The sequence below is a fragment of the Orbicella franksi genome, chromosome 15 (genome assembly GCF_964199315.1).
Source record: "Orbicella franksi chromosome 15, jaOrbFran1.1, whole genome shotgun sequence".
NCBI classification, from domain to species: Eukaryota; Metazoa; Cnidaria; class Anthozoa; order Scleractinia; family Merulinidae; genus Orbicella; species Orbicella franksi.
This window is the reverse complement of record NC_138159.1, coordinates 7475184-7496517: the sequence shown is the minus strand read 5'-3', so window position 1 is coordinate 7496517 and position 21334 is coordinate 7475184. Positions and strand designations below refer to the sequence as shown.

The 21334-nt window shown below is 37.3% G+C and overlaps 2 protein-coding genes across 10 annotated transcripts in view; one reads left to right on the top strand and one right to left on the bottom strand.

Moving 5' to 3' along the window:
- LOC145470302 (doublesex and mab-3 related transcription factor 3, truncated-like) overlaps positions 1-20231 on the bottom strand; it is a 34732-nt gene extending 14501 nt beyond the window's left edge. For 4 of the 9 annotated variants that reach the window (XM_081454132.1, XM_081454134.1, XM_081454133.1 and 1 more), the window contains exon 1: positions 9453-18744. Coding sequence is in view for 2 of the 9 variants with exons in the window: in XM_081454128.1 (XP_081310254.1) it covers positions 18682-18725 (44 nt within the window). In the remaining 7 variants the exon portion in view is untranslated. Of the gene's footprint in view, positions 1-9452 lie in introns of all 9 variants that reach the window. The other 5 variants (XM_081454130.1, XM_081454136.1, XM_081454128.1 and 2 more) reach the window with 4 other exon arrangements.
- Positions 1-21334, top strand: part of LOC145470304 (doublesex- and mab-3-related transcription factor 3-like) — a 65134-nt gene that overhangs the window by 12758 nt on the left and 31042 nt on the right. The window lies entirely within an intron of this gene.

Here is a 21334-nt window from a genome sequence, read left to right as displayed (position 1 = left end):
AATATCATGAAATTTTAGCTCCGCTAGAATACAGCGACATTTTATTCTAAAATTTAAGATTGGAAAAATGAGAATCTGCCAACCTAAGACCGTGCCTGGCAGTGATAAAATCGTACACAACTTGGTTTACTAACAGATAAAAACACATGAACAAAATATATACTCCCGGCCGCAAAACCGGGATTAAAAGTTCATCCATGTTCTGTTGTGTGGTTTTTAATCAAAAACATTAAACGCTCAAGAAAAAGAACTTCATTGTTTTGATTGTTTATTTCATGTTGTACTCCGAAGTTTCCAGAAAATAGTTAAAAATTGGAATTGATCAAAATGATAACGCTTTCTTCTAATGTTCCCACAATTTGGCGAACGTGAATCGAAATAAAGGCTGAATAAATTGATGATTTCATACATTGGCGATTCCGGACTGACTTTGGTTCCTATAATCAAGTTCCTCTGTTTATCCTTTCATTTCAGCTGTCGACGAAACAGTTGGACCTGTATATTTCGCGATGAGATACCCATGCATGCAATAAGCGTTTTGTCAACTGATATATAAGTCAGTTTGGACCGTTGCAGGCGACTCGGAACACAAAAAAATGTCTCGTATTAATCATCGCATATCTTCTAATATTGAAGATATATGCCCGCAAGTTAACAGCTTTTTTGTGTGTTTTGTACGTTTTTTTCTTCAGTTATCACGACTAACGCACTGAGAAAACAGTAAATATATTACCTCACACTACGGCACCTGGCTATATAAAAAAAGGAATTAAAAAAAAACAAAACAAATAAACAAACAACTATAATAATTGCAGTCTAAAAAACTATTGGTTTAACCGATATGCTGTTACTATAGATAAGCTAGTGAACGGTTAACATTTACCTTGATTGAGCGCTGTTTCCATTTTCGTTTTACTTAATATTGCAGGCAAAGGCAGAGGTGACAGTTTTTACTAAAAAACCAGATCGACTTCACTCGGTAGTTAAACGGTTCTTCAATTGTATTGTTGAATCTAGCGTATGAATAAATGACTACAGGTTGTTCAGTCAACAGACATGCCCCGTAGGAGTTCGCCGATTATTTCCGGTATTGAAATAGCTAGTAAAACTTCCTTTAATATCACAGTTGAGTGGGGAGCTTGGTATTAATATTAAGACAGCTAGCCGTGTGAGCCGGGACGCTTGGCGCTGGCTACATGATTGGAAGTCAACGACGTCACAATCAGTGAAGTAATTAACACAAACCGGCCGACAAACTCCATGGGTGTTCCAGATAATGAAAACTTGTTTATACTTCTCAGGTGCTGATGTGCTTAAACTCCTCTCTAAGTATTAAGGAAATGAGTGAAAATTACAAAGCTGTCTGTATCGAGACGACCGCGGTCATAGTTGATTAAAAATAGGCCGGGGTGATTTTCATTACAAAGGCTGTGAGTGTCCGCACCATGGAGAATCCATGTTCGCTTTTTTGTTTCAGGTGTTGAAATAGTTAACTATCTTGTTAGTTAAACGAAGCCAAAATAAAAATAACAAAGCCTTGGAGATTGTTCGTGATCTTAGCCTACAAGGAATACTGTCTCCCTTTTTCTCAATTGCAATAAAATGAAGAAAGAATTCACGTTACTAACCGGGGCTACTAAAGTAGTATTTTAAACTGTGTAAATATGCGTTAAACAGCTTGAGACAGATGACACGAGTCAGTTGCTATACAATAACGGAAAAGATTGAGAAAAGTTCAAGAATTATGTTATTCAGGGTTAAACCTAAATATGTGTGCAGTGACCAAATGATAGACTAGAATGTCTTGCGCTATGTAGCGAAGATCAAAAGAATCACCTTCTGTTCCAAAAACAGACACCCGGACACCACTGAGTTTTTTTTTCTCAGTGTAAAACGGACATCATGAAGGCTTTTTTGTAAACTCTGTTTCAAGAGACACTTACTGAGCTAAAGACAATCGTTATCATAGACTACTGACAGACGATTTTAGTTACCACAAGCTACTTTAAATATGAAAGGAACAAACGATCAAGGCAAACTTTGTGTTCATTTTTTTTTTTGGAGTTGTCCGCTAACATTGCAATAAGATATTGAAATTGGAAATGGCAGATCGATTGATTTTGATTCAGAAGTCAACAAAAAGTTCATCAATCAAGAGTTTGAATACCCAGCTCTACGAATTTAATATGTATATTTACTCATTTGTTGTCTATTAACAATTAATCATTCATGTTATCACTCTCCCGATCTCTTTGTTCAGGTTTTCAGCTATTTACAAGCAGGTTTGAGACCTCGTGGTAACAGCTATAACGCCGCATGATGTCATTCTGACAGAGAAATTTGATTACATATTAATACTCTCTCTTCCCTCGAGTCAAATTAAAATCGTGAAGTTTTCTTTTTTGATTCTACCTACTGCATCTATGCACGACACCAGCCTCGGTCGTAGAGAGCATTCAAAACAGAGCGACTGCTTGGACTTAGTCACATATTATTCATTTTTTTTTATTGTACAGAACTGAGAATGGTTGTAACGCTGACGAAACTATAGTATTTAACCTTTGGTATGAAAGACATCGAGCAGTAATTTGAAGCGTTTAGGGCTTTTTTAAAATTCTGGGTTTTATTAATGTGGGGATGAAAACATTTGGGAGTTAAAGATTAAAGTGTAAAGGGTAGAGTCCCCCCCCCCCCCAACTTTCTTCCGTCGATCACTGTCAATACTGTTATTGCACGTTGTTTTAAGGAATAATATGATGTTTATAACTGGGAAATGTTTAGTAAGAAGAAAAAAAAAAAACTCCGAGCCTGTGGAAATTGGTGATAAGTGGGAACCAAGCCTGTTAATAAAACGTCTTTTCACAGAAGTTCGATTTCGTATGTTTTGATTATAATTGTATAAGCGCCACCTGAGCAATATTCTTTATCATTAGTAAGAGAGGTCAAAATAAGTAGAATTTATCTCACACGGTTTTCTGCCTTTCATTGAGGCCTTGGCCCTGAAGAATTAGCCCTGCTAGTTGAAATATTGGTTGACAAATACTAACTGCACTCTTTGCCGTAATGCCAGCCCACTTGGTTTTAAGACCCGGTCGTATACGGAAGCGAATTTAGGTGAATGAGAGCTGGAAGGGGGGGGGGGGGGGATTGGGTTGGTTGAGGAATCTAGGCTGCTTCATCAATTGTGAGTCATTTGTCCTTCTTTAGTCAAGGTCGGCCATGGGGGGGTAGTGGTATACCAATATAACTGAAAATAAAAACCCATCATACCCAAATTTCCCGGCGAATTCATACGAAACACCAAAACTTGGAAAAACAAGGTATACTTTATACCCCCCCAAAAGCTCAATTTTGGCGTCAAAATATCGTATGCTAGATTCAAAGTCCGCCTGTATACCGAATCTACAAAATTCCTGGCCGACTCTGTTTAATTGATAACAAAAATGGCCGTTTGAAAACAAAATTGATCGATTGAAATTGCAGTTTTTGATCAATCGACCCTGCGAGATGCTCATGCCAACAGGTGAAACCAGAACAGATCTCTTGATTAATTAACTCAACGGACCACAAAACTCTCAGATCCTTACAACATAACAAAAAATATATACAATAAAGAATTGTCAAATACTTGTGAAAAAATAGTTCGTGGCAAGCCTGACGCGGCGCTTCGTCTCGACCAAGAGACTCTTCAGAGACCTCTCTGAATTTAACAGCAAACTCGTTGTGCATCGCGCTCAAAGTCTCGTTTGCAAATTCACTGAGTATGGAGAATCGAACAGTTGGAGTTTATATGAATAACCTGTCAATACGTCGACCTGATTTAGAAGTCTTTATGGGATACAGCTGTCTCATTGATCACTTCGTTGATAAGTCCGCTGGAATTTCAATATTGCCCCTGTTAAACAAGCTAAGAGCAGTCAGTTCCTTTGTTTGTGTTGTTAGTGAGCGCCAATTTAATTGAGCAGTCTGTGAATGAACAATGCTATTCAGTCTTTAATCGATACGGCGAGAGACCAGAAAAAAATAATTGCGTAATCAGCTCTCTGAAAGGGCGTTGACTGAGTCAGGGCCAGTTAATTCAATAATCTTACTCCTAGGAGGTAGACCTCGAGTAAATTAAAACGGTGAAATAATCCCATGTTACCAAAGAGAACCACATATCCAGCAGTATTTTAATGCCTTGTTATTTGTTTTACAATGTTCAGATATTGAAATCTGGCGTTTTTCCAATTTTGACCTTGGCCATAGCCACTCAATATCAAATGGACCTGAAATGGTTGATGAACTGTATTGCATTAAATTTATGCTGATAGAGTGCTGGATATCACTCGCTTTTGCGTGAGACACAAATTAATGTCAAATATTAGCAATTGCAGACTCGTAGGTCAAATAACTTGCACAACTTTGCGGATGAGCGCTGTTGGAGAAGGAATGTTAGAAAATTCTAAACCACTGAAAGATTTGGTTATTTCCATCGAACATGGCGGCGAACAGGTAAACTAGGAATTTGCTGATTTTTTTTCTTTGGTTGTTTTTTTATTTGCGTCTGAAAAAAAAGGAAATTTAGGAAAATTCCAAATAACACCGTAATAACCCGATGAGCTAATATGGGCATTTTTAGTTTTAATAGGCAACAGTGCCGTTGGGCAGCTTGCTTCTGAGGGCGTTTTTATTTCATGTTTGACTAATAACGAGTTCGATCTAAAGAAAATGACATATTTAAACAATTTACCTGCACGGAACTTTAATCCTTTGTTTATAGCCGCGGTGTCTAAACCATAACTCAAACAAAAGTGTGTTTAAATGTTTTCATTTGTAAAACAAATAAAGTGAGGCGAGAATCCAAGCGAGAAACCACATTAAAAACCTATATATAGGCTGGGATTTGCGCTAAACCGTGGTACAAAAGAAAACAATAAAATAGCTAAACCCCCGAATATCATAAGAAACTGATTTAAAGTCTTCGTCAACAATAACATTTAGTTAGTGAAGTTAATGAAGACTTTAGAAAATGATCTTGCTTACATTTGCTTTAGTTTTCCGTTCTCATCTTAAATATTTTATTGAGACCATAAAAGATATTGTATTGTTTTTGGTTTATCAGAGACGAAACCACTATTAGTTTTGATTTGAATAAGTCTTCTTTTTAAAAGTCTCGTTTGCAGTAAGAATTGGAGTCATTTTCGAGAAACTCCCGTGCAAATCAGAAATTACCTCTTTTCTTTTCTTACTGACTTAAAGAAGAACGAGAATTATCATCTACAAAGATCGAAACCTCAAAAACACACGAGGTCTTCCTTTGAAAGATTAATTCAAACCTTTAGTCCTCAAGATTTATAACATCTAGCTTCTTTTTTTGATGTCAATACTTGGTCAGGTAGAAAGGTAGTGAGAATACAGAAAGTCATCAGATCTGCAGCTACTGAGGGATCGGGATATTGTCTTGATGTACAGTCAAATTCTCTCAAATATCGATAAAGAGTAAGGGATTGTTGTAGTCTCAATTATCAGTTAAATTTTTGCTTATTTCTTTAGTTATCAGTTAAAGATTTTAAAAGTTAAAATTTTAGTCCTTTTTTCAGTTCACAGTATATATTGCAGACCTCAAATCTCAGTTATTAGTTACAAAAATGCGTCATCTCTGAGCTCACAGTAAAACGTTTGGCCAATTCTCAGCTATCAATTGAGCCCCATCTGGAGGCGATCGCATTTGAATCTTAACGAAGGGCGCAAAACATATGTTTGCGTTTTCCATTACAGTCACCAGCACTGTGGCTTTATTTGTTTGTGTCGCCCTGTAGAATGGACTCGTAACTGAACTCTCTTAGCAGATATTGGCTTGAAGTACAAGGCATTGTGTGCAGTCTTAATCCATGGGAAAAACCAAGGGACGTATGAATTTACCACAAACTTAATTACTTTTTCATAAAAACAACAAACTGACAATACCAAAGCCTCGGGCTGTTTTTCCATGCTAGCACAATGAGCTCTTACAATTCCAGTTCAAAACGAAAGAAAAAAAAATAAAAACATAGCATCCCTATGGAATCATCTTTGCCGAGTAAGCAAGTAAACGAATCTGTTACTTTTCACAATGTTTCGTAAAGAAACTCTGTTCGTGCACATGTTTACGAGAAGTGATACTGCAATAAAACTTCACGAGTGCTTTGTTAATAAATAGCAGCTGTTAAAAGTTATTCAGCGAAGTGAATAACGTCCGATATCCACTGGGCTACAAACGCAATAACTCTGACTCCACATGAGATGTAATGTTCTAAAAATTTTAACTACAAACCCTTTTCAGTGATGAACAGTTAATACCGAAAAAGAAGTGCCATTCCCTACCTATCCAAGCTCTTTAGAAACTTGCTTAGCCAATAGAATCCCGAGATAATTAACCAATTATTAGCGATAGGAAACCACTTTTCAGTGAAACTGGTGGCTTCATACTCTGTTAATTTTCTAGTCTTTCGCACTACTTTAAGTGCTGAAATTATTTTGAGAGTTGTTAATCAAGAATTGTATCAACGACCATATTTACTCGAAAGATTGATCGTAAATAACGAGTTGTTTTTTTAAAAACAATGGTTGTCAAAGAGCCTTTGTTGAAATGAAAATATGTCGAGACAACGAAATGTTTTCTTCAAGTAGGGTTGCTAGGCAACGAGTGAAAACTATATTCATGAAAATCCAGCCACTGATAGTTCAGTTAAAATTGTTTCCATCCAAGAAGAAAAAAACTGTGACTTACAGTGACGCTAATTGCTATTTCGAAGCATTTTAACTTAAATATGTCGCTCATTCAGGGCTTGAATGTACTCTTTAACAGTTTGAGAATACTACGAGATATGATCGATTTTTTCATACTTGTCATCATTACAAAAGGCTGTTATGACGATTTATTATCCCACTTATCTCCCGGTCAACGAGTCTCGCATCATAATCGTTAAAGTCTCGCTGAAGTATTTAATACGCAGCACAACACAGACAGCGCCGACTTGGTCTTTTTCGAGCTCGACATTGCGGCGCCGACAGAAACAGTGGAAGCCAGTCCATTAACAGGTTGATTTGTGTTTGAACAGCCGGTTAGCTTATTATTTCACTCCAGAGAGCCCTAATGAACTCTCTTTTATGTGGTGAAATGTGTTCAACAGGTAACAATAACGTAACGGCCAGTGATTGGTTTGTGAAACCACGCAAACATGTTGTATTGTTCAGGGCAAATGTAAAAAGATATTGAATTCGAAGAAAAAGCACGCTACATACAAATACAATTGACTTTTGGTTTTTTCAACTTACAGTAGCGCAGTTGTAGTAAACCAAGCGGGTTCAAAATGAATTGAACAAGTCGAGTTCACCGTTATCTTAAATTTATTTTCAGCAAAAATGTCCGTAATGGTTTGGTTAAAGATAAAAACTGCATTTCATGAAAAGGCTTACATTAAGCTATTTAGACCCAGTAAAAGATGTTTTACCAAGCTTTACACAGCTGTTTTGTTGAGTTCGTGATGTTAGCCGTGTACTGTATTTTTAAGGTTTGTTGGGTGGATTTTCACACCCTCTCCACACAAAACACAAGCGCGCTTATAACAGTTATTAGCACGTAAAGGCTGTAATAACGCACGTAAATTGTTTAATTAACAAGCGAAATGCGCCTAAACATGCAAAGCATTTTAACGTGTGCGCGTTAAATGCAGAGGTGAATGAAACAGCACATAAAATCTACTCAGCAATTTTCAGGACGCAATTACTGAATCTAGGTGCAGTTTCTACAAATAAATTTAAACTCGACAACTGAATCAAAAACTCGCGGCTACCATCATCCTGGAAAATGATTTCATCAGAGCAAACGTCGATGGAAGTTTCTTAAAGAACGCTGACAGAACTAAAAAGCGTTTTAATTTCTCTAATTCAATAATAAGAAAACCAAAACGAGAAAAAATTCATAGCACATCTCTCTTTGGTTTCTTTCCACCGTTTACCAGGTTTTAAAGAAAATGGAGATATTAACAATGCATCTCCTGAAAGTAGAACACGAATAAATTATCACTCGAACAATAGCTTTTATTTAGCGTTTCCTTCTCACTAGGTTACTCACTTATAAACCGCTTGACTTTGTCTGAAACTGTGCAAGCTTTCGATCCTTGGTAAATATATCCGGCGCGAACATCACTATTAACCCATGGTTTTTGATAACTCTATCCAAGCCGGTAAATTCGTCTTTTACTAGACCCGGGCTGTTGTTAACACGTTAATATATTGGCATTCATAAATGGAACATTTCACGGGAGGTCACGCAACTGCGGTCCTCGCTGTAAATTGTTTAACTTAACTGTTTTTCTTCGAAAGAATCAACGCGACCTCGGTTAGAAACTTAACCACTCGCTACCAAACGTTCAAGATGGCGAAACACAGGAGAACCGGCTGTTGATATGTCTCTTCCTCGGAATTTCATTTGCGCGCATTTATTTTTGTAGCCGAGACTTTCTATTTTTGCGGCACAGATGTAAAGTTGAAATTGTTTCGCAGCCCCGGAAATTGGCTATAACTGTAAATCCGGGCGAAGAACCCTTAACCCCGTTTGCCACCCGTGAGTTTTTCATCAATCGCATGTGTGCTTAACTGTCGCTTCAAAAACAATTTTCTTTGTTAGAGCCTTTTAGATTCCCCAGCTTTTTTCTTCAAAGAAATAAAAAAAGAAAACTTAGTAATCCGGGGTCGCTGTGCGCTTAATCCTGTTTGTGATTTTCTAATGACTGCGTGTTCTAGATGGCGTTCAGTTGTAATCGAACTTTTTCTCGCGGCAGGTGGATTCCGTACCAAGTCAATTTTGTTACGCAAGCTTGAGCACGCATAAAGCTTTACTTTTCCACTACACTCCATTATTTTGGTGGAAATAACTACTCGAGCTTACAAACAAGAGGCACAAATTTTACGATCAATCCGTCGGTAGAAAATATTTGTTAATTCAGGGAAAGATGTAAACCGTTGTCAATGCCCCCTTAAGCAGCACAACCGACTATTGACTTGTCGCCACTTGTTCAAGACTGTGTAAACTGGATTACATTTCGCTAAAATGAAATTTCAGAAGGCAGGATTTTGCTAAGAATAGTCGAAAATGAAACGCACTCGATACCTTAGAAGCGTATAGACACATATAACTGTTTCGAGAAGATATATAAGACAAAACCGGGGTAAACTTTGTAAATATGTACTCTATATTTGAATACGTAATGTTTGATTACAAGATAAACAAGCTTGAAGAGAAAGATATGTCAGTTACGCGAAAATCGTTGCACTCGGAAAACCTTGAAACATATTGGGCAAATTACCTCGAACACTTATCGAAAAAGGTGTTTAAGGGTGTTAATAGCTGCAGAAGAGAAATCGGGATCGCAAAATTAACTCTCTTAATAAATCATAACTTGTAAGTAAACCGCTAGCAGGCTTACCTGAAATCTCCGAGTATTGAATTGTGCGTTCACTTTGCCGTCGTTCAGATCAAAGTTTAGCTTTCAAATGAAGTCGCGAAGTCTCGTTGTTTCGAACTTGCCAGTGTTTCAAGCCGTTTTCGAAACTTTTACGAGTTGATCTACATTCGCTTGTTAGGTGACTAACAAAAAGCCGACAATTACATTGTATTAAGGGATTTCATTGTTTCGTAAGCTGTCGTCACACCTTTTGTATACAATACAAACATGGATTCGTACTACCTAATGTATTCAAATTTGCCACGACCAGTATTAACCACGAATGCTGATATCACGCGATATCAGAACGACTTAGAGTAACAGATGATTCGAACGGCGATATCACAGCGCGCAGGATATATCCGATCAAATTGCGCTCTTGGAAAAAAGCGCGCGAAAAATTACATTTCCATTTCAGCTGGTGGCAGAGGCTACATGTTTACATATTTCGCTAGAATCGGTCTTTTATTAAAGACGTCCCGTCGTTATAAGCTACAACCAGTTATTTTAGAGCAAATCAATCTTAATTGAAACAAGAAACAAAATTTTCCACTTTCATTATTGCTAAGCTTTGCCACGTTACAAAGTCGCCCGAAAGATCCATTCAACTCGCTGTTGCCTTTAATAGTCTTCTTTGCAATGCAAATTCAGCACCCCGAGCTAAATAATTCCTGTACTCTTGCTTCATGTTTTCACGAAAATTCGATTTTCTCATGTAGATTAGCCTGTAAACATGTTACTATTGTTACGGGTAAATCTGAGGCATTTCGGTGGAAATCACAATTTTTAATTTACTACAAACCAAAGTTGTTACGATATGGTTAGAAACTCGATATGAGACTTTCTCAAAATGCATTTGATCTCTCGATGGGTTTCCAATTGAAAAACCGTCCCTCATTTTCATGAAGAAAAATATAATCTTTTGCACGTATTGTTAGCATGTACTGTGGAGGGTGAATCAGTGAACCTTGACATATATTTCCACTGCGGATCTGTAAACACTTTTTGAGTTTTGTTTTGGTTTAGATATTATCCCACCATTGTAGCATATTTGAAACGCGCGTTGAAGTCGCATCGTTTTGGTTTCAGTAGCGAATCATGGTGTGATTGTGCGTTTCAACCCGTCTTTCTCACGCATAGAAGAAAAGAATGCTCCCTTTGATATTAATAAAGGGTATTTAGAACCCGCAAAATCCGTTATCTCTTCAATTGTGATAAACCCGAGATAATATAAAACATTACGTGAATGAATTGCCACTTTCATCGGTGATTCGGAAATGGGCCATAGTTCTATTTCCTGTTGGGTTTCGCGGAAGAAACTGACCGAACAAAAACAGTTACATTGATATCGCAAAACTATTCCGCGAATTTCAAGCTCTAATATTTCCCTTCGCTGGCGTCTAATTGACCTGCAGCTGTTGGTATGTCGGCTAGAAATAACTCAACTATGTCGTTAAAGCATTTAGAGAGAAATACTTCTTAGACAGAGCTTGACTACACAATCGCTTCGGGGCAGTTTCTGGCTGTGTGCTTCGCTTTGTAAATTCAACAAGAGAATGCATTTTTGTAAAGGTTACAATAAGAGGTGCCATTATTCTTAAGCCCTTTATTTCGTCTTATGTCAATCAATACTGGACTAAATGAATCCTTTTTCAATACTCAGTGTAGTGTAAAAGGTTTCGTGAGGCTAGGCGGAGAACAAAAATAGACTACTACGTTTAGCACGAACCAGTTTGCACCACCTCAAATCCCGGAATCCCAAAAACAACTGCGGCTAAACACTAATATCAGTTCGTGTTCTAAAAACGGAAATCTCATAATCTTCGATAAGCCGTCTCCATAGAAGTTACTATAAGTTTGAAGTATTACTTTATCACAAACACGTGACGCCAGGTTAAACCTTGAACCTATGCAATGGATTGATGCAAATTTCAACACCCTTGTTTTCATATCAATGACTTGATAAAACTATGTATTTCTATTTACATCTTAAATGGAAAATAAATTATTTCCAGACAGCTGGAAGATTAAAAAAGGGCTCAACCTTTGCGTTTTTTCTTATGGGGCGCCACAACAGAACTGTTTTGTGTGTACACGCATCATTACATTTCAAGGGGGCTGACCCAAAAGAGATTATTAAATGAAAATGGCGGCACTCCAAAAGAACAGCCATGGAGACCAAGGTTATAATTAGCCCTTTCACCCTTCGAGAAATTTTTTTCAAAAAAAATTATAATATTTCGCATTGTAGCACGCAATTCTAGCTCTTTCACCAGTGTATTATTTTAGGGAAGGAGGATGCCTAACTGAAAATTTCGTCAAAGTTCGTCTAATTTCTAAAACATGGAAATTTTGTGAACGGCACTCCCGAAATGTTTACCACCTAGTCGTACAGTAAATTCTTCTACAATTCTTTAAGCAGATAGCATTATATTGTGTTCACGATTGATGTGATTTCAAAGGTTTCTACTGGTCCCTTTGGTAGTTAATATTTCCCGTTGTTTTGCAACTGAAAGTTAACAAAAATTTTCCGTCATAAACACACAATAAATTATCAGTTCGACTTTGGATCAATATTATTAGCACCTTATGTAACATTTTGCCGAGACATGCTCCAACTACTTTTATCTGCCGCCAGGATGATTCTTGCCAGTCACGGCGGCCGCCACAGATCTCAAATAAAAATATTTACCCTTAAAGTCGTATTTAGTTGTTTCAAATTTTGACGATATTTGCCCGCGCGAAAACCACCATCGAAAAATGGCATGCTGAAAGAGTGCCAAGATTCATTAATAAAATTCCTGTCATAGTTACATCACAGGTTATCAAAGCGTGTTATAAGAGTTTGTATGGATTTGGAATTCAATCGAAAGATGTGCCATTATTCCGTCGAAAAACTACGTTGTTTAAATTCAAAACGATACCTTCTGTATTTCTCCTATCTTTCTGGCGCTTTATTGGCTATCGGCAGCAGGGCTGCAGGTTTCGATTTTCAAGTTAAATTTACCGTTTTGAAGGAAAGTTGTGCTATCTTTCGATCGAATTTCACATCCATACAAACTTCTACAAAACGCTCGGATTTTCCGTCATGATATATCTTATGTAGAATCGGTAATATAATTCGATAAAAGTCGCTATTTATACTTTCGTCTATGGTGTATAAATATGTATGCAAGAACTGTGCCATACCAACCGTAAGAAACATCAGATTCTGTAGAAATTACAGATTTCCCGAGGTTTTTTTTTTGTGGTAGAAATTTCCGTCATAGTTCAGTATATCTTTTATAGAACCATATATATTACCGGACAAAAAAAAAAATTTGCTCATTTACCGATGTCCATGGCAACTATATAAGATTACGCAAGAAGTCATTAGCAATCCAGAGTGTCTGCAAAAATTGCAAATTTTTTCCTCCGAGCCTTTTTAGGAACATTTCTGTGGCTAAGAGCAAGATCTCTTGAATGATCAACTTGAGTTATGAACATGGATTAGTTACTAAATCCGAATATTTCCAGATTTGTTTATTTAACTGTTAGTTTCTTTATCTTGTTGTTTTCGTTTTATATTATCTCGAGGATTTTACTAATTCAAATATCCGTCTGTTGGCGTTTTTTGAGAAACCCGTAAATATCATGGAATGTTCCTATTTTTAGAAAAATAAGTATTTCAATTCCATTGCAAGGTGGTCTTAAGCGATCAGGAAATGCACATGATTAAGAATTAATCTTACACAAGTGCAGAAAAGCTTTTTAGATTATGCACAGATAACAGTAGTACTTGCAAACCTCTTTGTAATACGGACACTAAAGATGCCCTGAATTGACTCTCCGTTTAATGGAGGTGACTGTCTTAGAGGGTCGGCATGGAAGTGCATGCCTAAGTCACAGCAATCAGTCAAAAATTCCAGTTTACTTCTCAACTACCAGTAAATTTTTCATATCTCACAATCTCAGCTGGCCGTTAAAAGCGCCTTATTTCTCATCCAGACCTAACTGTTGTTGAGGTAGAGGTTGCAAGAATTTTGGCTTATTAGTCTGGAACCAATTGAGCTGTCTGGCCGTAATGTAAAACTGTCCGCATTGTGAGGTTCGACTGCTGCCGGCATATGTGTTAGACTGGACTAAATTTTTCTTTAACATTTCGCAGTTACGTAATCGCATGGTTAAGTGATATCTTACGTTATGGACAATCCAAATATCATCAACATTTAAAAATAATATGTACATGCCGGTTTTTTAGGTTTTACTGTCAGCCAAAAATGTTGAAGAATACTGCTCTCCAAAGGAAATGTTTTACGCTCGCCTCCCTTGTAGTGGCTTTGATGTATTGCTACCTTAGCACCTTCAATTGTTTACTTTTAGAATTTACTAATATGATATTGAGGTCATTGAACGTCTAGCAACGAAGACAGAATGTCTTGCAGCACCAAAACATGGGCAAGAAAACATACATGTATGACAATTAACATTATATTTAGGAAAACTCAATTACTTCGAGTTTACGAAGGGCTTGCATTCAAATTGTACCCAAAATGTTACGCCTGTGATCGCCCGTGAACCAGTTTACAGCTTTTATTTACAACTTTTTGTAATTTGTCAAAGCCTTTCTCTTTGTTTAAGTCAAGGTTGCTTGTAACAGTGTAAGCACTTCCTTTTCAGTTGGGACACTCAAAGAACAAGAAGAAAATTTACTTTCGCATCGTGTTCAGTATCCTATTGTTTGTGTGGATTGCCAAACAGTCTTCAAAATGTTCTCAGTCAAGTCCTAGGTCATTATCTTTTATTATGTCTCGTCTGACCTGAGCTTAAGTTTTTATTTCAAGTTTTCGACCTTAGATGTTAGCTTGCAAATTTTAATTATACAACTTACTGTGGGATAATCAACTTACGCCCACAAAACTACATTTTGTCATTTAGATGCCTAAAATATAACTGCAGCAAAGTTCAAATTGTCTCTGAACCAACAATATGATTAAGACCCTGGGCAGACACCATTCATAATCTGCAAACCAAAACATCTTAATATTGCAGAGATTATTTCACGCTTGGCTCGGTCACTAGTGGTCAATGAAGAAACTAGCCTGCGGCAATGCTAAACATAAGCCAGCAAGGAAATCAAGTTATCTTCGGCTTAATTGATCACAGTTTTGTTCTATAAGGGAAACAACATGATAGAAACTACAAACCACGAAAATCATAAATCTGTTTGTTAAAAATCATCTACTTTGAAAAGATGCGCTTCAATGGAAAAGATCACGCGCAATTATTGTGTACATTTGCGTGTTCAAATAGTGTACGTGAGGTCAGGGATTCCACACGCGTGCATGGAAAACCAATATCAAACATTTCCTTCAGAAGATAATTTCCCAGAAATTTATATTCCTTAAACTCGAGACCACAGGCGGGAGATTTTGGTGAGTAGTAGGCGTGACATTTATGCATTAAGGCACGGAAACTTTGATACCCAGTGATTTTAGCGCAAGTTTTTCAGTACTGACTCAACATTACCTTGATTCAGAGAGACTATGCTAAAGGCGCTAAAATATGGCGATGGTGAATGTATCGGTTAGTTGCATTCCATTGCATGGTCAACGAAACATGCATTATATAACATTTCCCCGCGGAAGCCTCGCCAGCTAGTGTTAAACAAGATTGCGCTCCACAGAAAAGAGTCCGAGTCGCTAGTCGCGTTGGGCAACAAATTTCACATCTGTAGGTCTGCGAACCCGTCGTCGTTCTACTTTGAAATAAACGGAGAACTAAACTGCTCTCGGGTATCTCAAATTAGACTATATATTCACTTCAGCTTAAATTGCTTACTAGGACGTTGAGACTTATATAACCATGAACGTATAAAAGCATGAACTGTGACCTGCATGTCTGCACAAGATGCCAATTTTGATGTCGGAAGATGTAAAATCTACCTGCGAAATTTTCAAAGAAAAGCTACTGAGCAGTTACTTTTACGTGTTACTGTTCGCTGTGCTACAATGGGCGGCTTTAATGCTTACATCACGGGGATGAAGCTCTACTATAACCCTACTGCGAAACAATATTCTTACCGCGGGTTGATCTTGGATGCATGAAACCCTAGTTGGTAACCATAGAAATGCAAGCTACTGAGCGGTACTCTCATGTGGTACTGTTTATCATTGTGCTGTACAAGGTGGTTCTAACATTAAAGTCTGTGGATGAAACCCTAGTGTGTGACCATTCAAATGAAAGCTACTGAGCAGTATTTTCATGTGGTACTGTTTGTTATGCTGTACCAGGTGGTTCTAACATTTAAGCCAGTGAATGAAATCCTAGTGTTTTACCATTTAAATGAAAGATATTGCGTATTACTTTTGCACTGTGCTGTTTATCATAGTGCACTAGGTTTTTCTAACTTTTAAGTTTGCGGATAATGCCATAGCATGTGACCATTCAAACGATAGTTTTTAAGTAGTACCTTTAAGTAGTAGGCCGACAGTTTGACCCTGTGAATAATAATTAAGTAAAGAATCGTTCTCAAACCAAATGAGCGCTAGAATACAGTATCTTCTTTTAGGGCTGGCGCACAGTCCGCACAAGGTGGCACTCCCTTTCTGAACCATTGCATGAATGAACCTCTTCAGCATGACCGTGCATAGTATTGTTAAAACCATTGACGAATGAGTGTATTTTTGTGGCAGTGTTTGTATTACACTACAAAATGTAAATCTTGAAATGAAAGAAATTGGTGTACGTACTTGGTACACCTTCATGGAACTGTTTTTGAATGGAAAGATGTTTATAGGTGTGACCTGACGTAGTGATTTCGTCGCTCGCTACGACTCATTGCAAAGCCAATAACAAAACAACAACAAAGGAGCCCGTTGATGTTTGTTTCAAAAGTAACCCACACGGATTGATATTCTGTTGTTCTGTGGTAAACCACCTTCATTATTTGCACAGACATATAGAAACGCCACTTCACAAGCTGGATCTCCGCCAATTCAAAGTCTCGAATCTTTGGGAAGAGCAATAAAATTTAAATTCCTTTTCTCTGAATAGTTTTCATTCCCACTGAGAAGCAAACCAAGCTAAAGGCTGGTGATTTATCTTTAGTTCATGATCATTCAGATGAAAGCCCTCGAGCAGTATTTTCACAAGGCATAGAGTGTTTATCATACTATACAAGACGGTAGTTGTAACTTTTTCACAGACAGTGAATGAAACCCAAGTGTGTCAGAATTGATTCATATGGAAAATTATTTCATGTACATGCAGTTTAGAACAAGTCATTATATTCTGTATGTGGTATTCTCTTCAAGTCTATGCGATCATCCCGAAAACGAAACGTGCTGCTGCGGTTTATTTCGTGGCACTAAGGGTACGGCCTGTTAAGCGTGTTACTTTTATGCGCTACTGTTAATTACGCGGTGTACAAAGTGGTTCTAGCTTTAACGTTCGTGGAGGAAACCCTAGTGTGTGAGCATTCGAATGAAAGCTATTGAGCAGTACCATCATGTTGTACTGTTTATTATCCTGTGCGAAGTGGTTCTTTTTGTGGATGAAAACCTAGTGTTTGACTATTCACGATCAAAAGAAAGCGCTCGAGCATTGCGTTCATGTGCAACTGTTTTACTTTGCCGCTGTACCTTTAACGTCGCGTCCATGAAACCTTTACTTAATTCAAATACAATCTTTTGAGCATTACCTTTATGTACAGTCGTTTGTTTTTGGGAATTTTGCCAAATGCAAAATGATTTATGACATACTCCTTTAGCTGTTTTATGATTTCAACGTGTTACGGAAGTTGCTTCAGGGACCATTTTTTGGGGGTCAGGCAACTTCTTACTACAAACAAATTTCTGAAATTTATGACGAAAATTGCGTGCGAACATTTTTCAACACGCAATGTAGGAAGTATACTGTTGTTTCCGACCCCCAATTTACGAAAGGAACCCGCGCTTCTGAGCAGCTCAGTGAACCGAGGGTCGGTGTGTTTTGTAAACGCTGGCACTACATTGTAGTCTTTTAATGCAACTGTCGAAAATGAAACCACAAAACCAAATACGAAAATGTGAAGAAAAGCATAGTCACGAAGTCTCGTTGAACCGTAAATCCAGCGAGATATGGCGAGATAGCAATCTTGACATTTATTTTTATTTTTAGCAACACTGCACAATTGATTAAAATCATGAATAGGGAAAAGAATGGAACGTGAGGTGCGAGGGTGGAACATAACGGGCCAAGCCGGGTCATTTGACGTATTCTATTCAACGTGGAACACTTGGGATATCACGATTACATGAGTTTGAATGAAAAACCGCTTATGAATTATGAATACGTGTATCATGTAGGAGTACTGCTAAAGTTCTGCTAGGAAAAGATCTCATTTTTTCCACTCACGTATTCTACGCTCAGGCTCAATCTATTCTAAAACAACAAAACTTCTGTAAGCTGAACCGGCGTGTACAGCTTTGTGAAGGCGGATCGCGTTCTTTGTAAAGGTCGTCACATTTTCGCATTGTTTTCAATTTTTGGGAATGATAATTATATATAAATGCTATTTAAAACTACTACAAAGGGAAGAATATAATTTACTCTATCATGACCAGGTAGTGTTTGTGTACTAAATCGGATCACCTCTATAAAAAGAAGTATGTATAAGTATGGAGTTAAGCTTAAGGCGAATCGTTGCATGTTTTCAGGCATTATTTTAAATCGATCTTTGATATAGTATTTCATGTTAGCAAAATAACTTTATTACAAGTGCTAAACTTGAACCGAAACCACACTATCGAAACTTGGGAGACTTTCATTCAACATAATCAGAATTTCGGCGGTCTGTAATAAAATATGTTTGTTTTGATGAATTGTCGAGTCAACAAATTGAGTGAGACTCCAAAATAAAAAAAGCAGGCTTTTTCTCGTCCTTCCGTAAACTTCACGTCACCGTGGGTGATAATGTCCGCGAGGAAATGAAGAAAGTACTGAGTCAGAAATAGAGAAATTGTTATTTGGAAAAGTTAATCAAATTTTGGTCAACCCATAGCAAAATCTTTTTCGAAAAGCAGTCGACATTGTTTCAAGAACGTCACTTGAAAACGTTTCAATATCTATATCAAACAGATGATCAACTAATGCTGTCGACGGAACCAAACTTTGATTGGTGTATTGGGCCAATAAATAAGTAAACGTTGTCAACGTCTTCGTCGTTTTTATGAAAAATAAGCGCGCTTACCTTTTCATGGAATGATTGAAGACGACGTCAACTGACCAAGACATGTGTAACCATTCAAAAACTTCCACTGAGAACGTACTTTAATTAAAATTTGTCAATTTATGCTCTGTTAGGATTAGCCGGAAGTGATGGCCAGAAACGTTAGCTGTTCGTGTTAACCATGCCCATCATGCACTGCGCACGATTTATTATCCAAATTGGTGACAAATGTCAAAGTTAAAATTACACAGGATTGATGTAAGCTTCATCCTATTGTTTCATGATGGCAATCCTAGTATAAATACAACAAAGCTATGGTTGTGCTCTGGAATTGATCATGTCCAAGCGTGCCTTATTCAGATGGTGTTCGGGTCCTGGCTCTTACGTGAGGTTAACATCCGTTTCAGTGTGGATTCTGACAGCCCGATTCAGATCTGCTCATGTAGGGGTCAAAGGTAGCTGAGAGAAAGCTGAAGATGTTTTTGAAGGCGGAGAGGCTGTTTCCGCATGATGTCACGACAGCCATGTTGGTGTCCCAAAACAATAAAACAGCAGCCATGTTGGTGTACCAAACCAATCCTGTACGATTTGAACTCTTTTCTTTTGTGCAAACAATTTCTTTTGTCCAATAAATTTGCCTGGCTGTCTGCCACGGGAGTGAAAACTCTCTCTTGAGCGAAACTGAACCTCAGTTACCTATAAAAGCCTCATATTCTTTTAAAAGCAAAAAAAGAGATTTGCAAAAGCATGCTCGAAATGTGACTCAAACATGCAAGGTAGCAAAATGAGGAACACTGTATAACAACGATCGTTGGCCGGTGTCAGATGGAAACAGATATGTTAAAATGTGGAGCTTGCTTTTTTAGAATGCCTTTGGAATTAACAAATTGACATCAATTTGTGTTTTTAGGATTACAAGAAGGCAGAAATTGTATATTCATGTGTCTGTCTGCTTATTGAGTATGAAAATTAGCCAGAGAGCGCGCGAGAATTTCTGCCGTTGTTGTGAAAAAACGCTTTCTATCATTTAGTTAGGGCTCACAATACCTGCTCCATGAACCAATTAATGGACGAGCTTGTGTAAAATGTCATAATTTATCAGTGGGTTGTCGTTGTTGAAGGCAGAATCGTTCGTTAATTGCTAATTTCGTGAGACACCAATAGAACATGACGGGTTTTGATAATCAAATTTTCCCGCATTTCGAACAGTGAGATTTGGATGATAACTAGTGCGGTTGTGTATGAGAAGTGCTATCAGAATTTAAAGGAGTTCAGTCACAGCAAAATGAGTTAATTTTGGCCACGTACAAAAAGACTTCTAAATCAAAGGAACCTGAAAATAGTAGTTTACTAAGATAGGAAAACACCAAAGAGATAATAATAAACCATAAAGGAACAAGGATGATTAACGATGGAGAAGATTGACACGGATTACAAACTAAAAACTTAGACTAAACTTTTCAAGATGAGCAAACCATGACGTAGCTCCTTTAAGCAATCATTCTCTGTTACAAACCCAACTACTCTCTTGACTTATCTCCAAGGTCTATCACGAATCAAAGTATCCTTTTTCTTGTTAACTGCAAGTTGTAAAGAACCTGTGAATAACACTGTCTTCTCTAGACTACAAAATAAAGGTACAGACATTTGGAGACTACTGAACCTTATTTTGTTATTGTCAACCGTTAACCGCATTCTTCTTGTAGCTGATTTAATGGTAACTTTTAATTAAACTCGTTATGCTAATTATCATGTTCAAATCGGGTAAAATTGTTTCCTAATAATTTTTGAAAACTTCGGATACTTCAAAATCGTTTGTTTGCTACGGAAGGCAAACGGCCTGTGTTATTAATTTCCCTGATTATTATTAAGCTGTCTCTACCTATTTGATTTTATTATGAAGTAAATGTATTCAAGCCTGACATTTCATACTAACAAAGTTCGTAAAAAAAGACACCGTTACGAACAATCTATCATCAATAAAGCCAGATGATCTCATTACTGAAATGCAATAAAATTATGGGAGTCTGTTTCTGTGAGGCGTAAGTAAAATTACGTTACGAGAAAGCACAACACAAAATTCTGACGATCACGCCTTTGGTAACTTTATGTGGCAGTTCGGATCTTATTATCTTATATCACCTAGTGAATAGTTGAGATACATTACTAATGTATCTGTTGGTAACAACAACTTGCACTTATTATATCTGTGATTGTGTATTTTTGTATCAGGCATGAGACATTTGCACCGATAAAAATATGGCGTTTCTTTTTGACAATAGATTTTAGTTGCAATAGCTTGTTATGGTAAAAACAGGGTTTTTTTTTCTCAACTCGTATATCATTCGCGCCTTGACTGGCTTTTTAATTATTTGGGTCATTTAAGACTATAAACAACAATTCAGTTCGCAATCCTATACGTTTATGAAACAATAATTTATTACAGTTTTTGTCAGTTCTATACAGGTCCGCGAAGACATTTCTGTTCTCCAGTCGAATTTGAAAAGAACACACTAAGTGAATTATCTCCCTCAACATATAAAATAAGTACTCGTGACAGTGTATAAATTTACTGTTATTTCAAACCCAGCTATTCTACGAAACTGATATGTTTTCTTAATTCTTTTATACTAACACGATGACAAGCTAGGAACCAACTCGTCAGTTGTGTTCA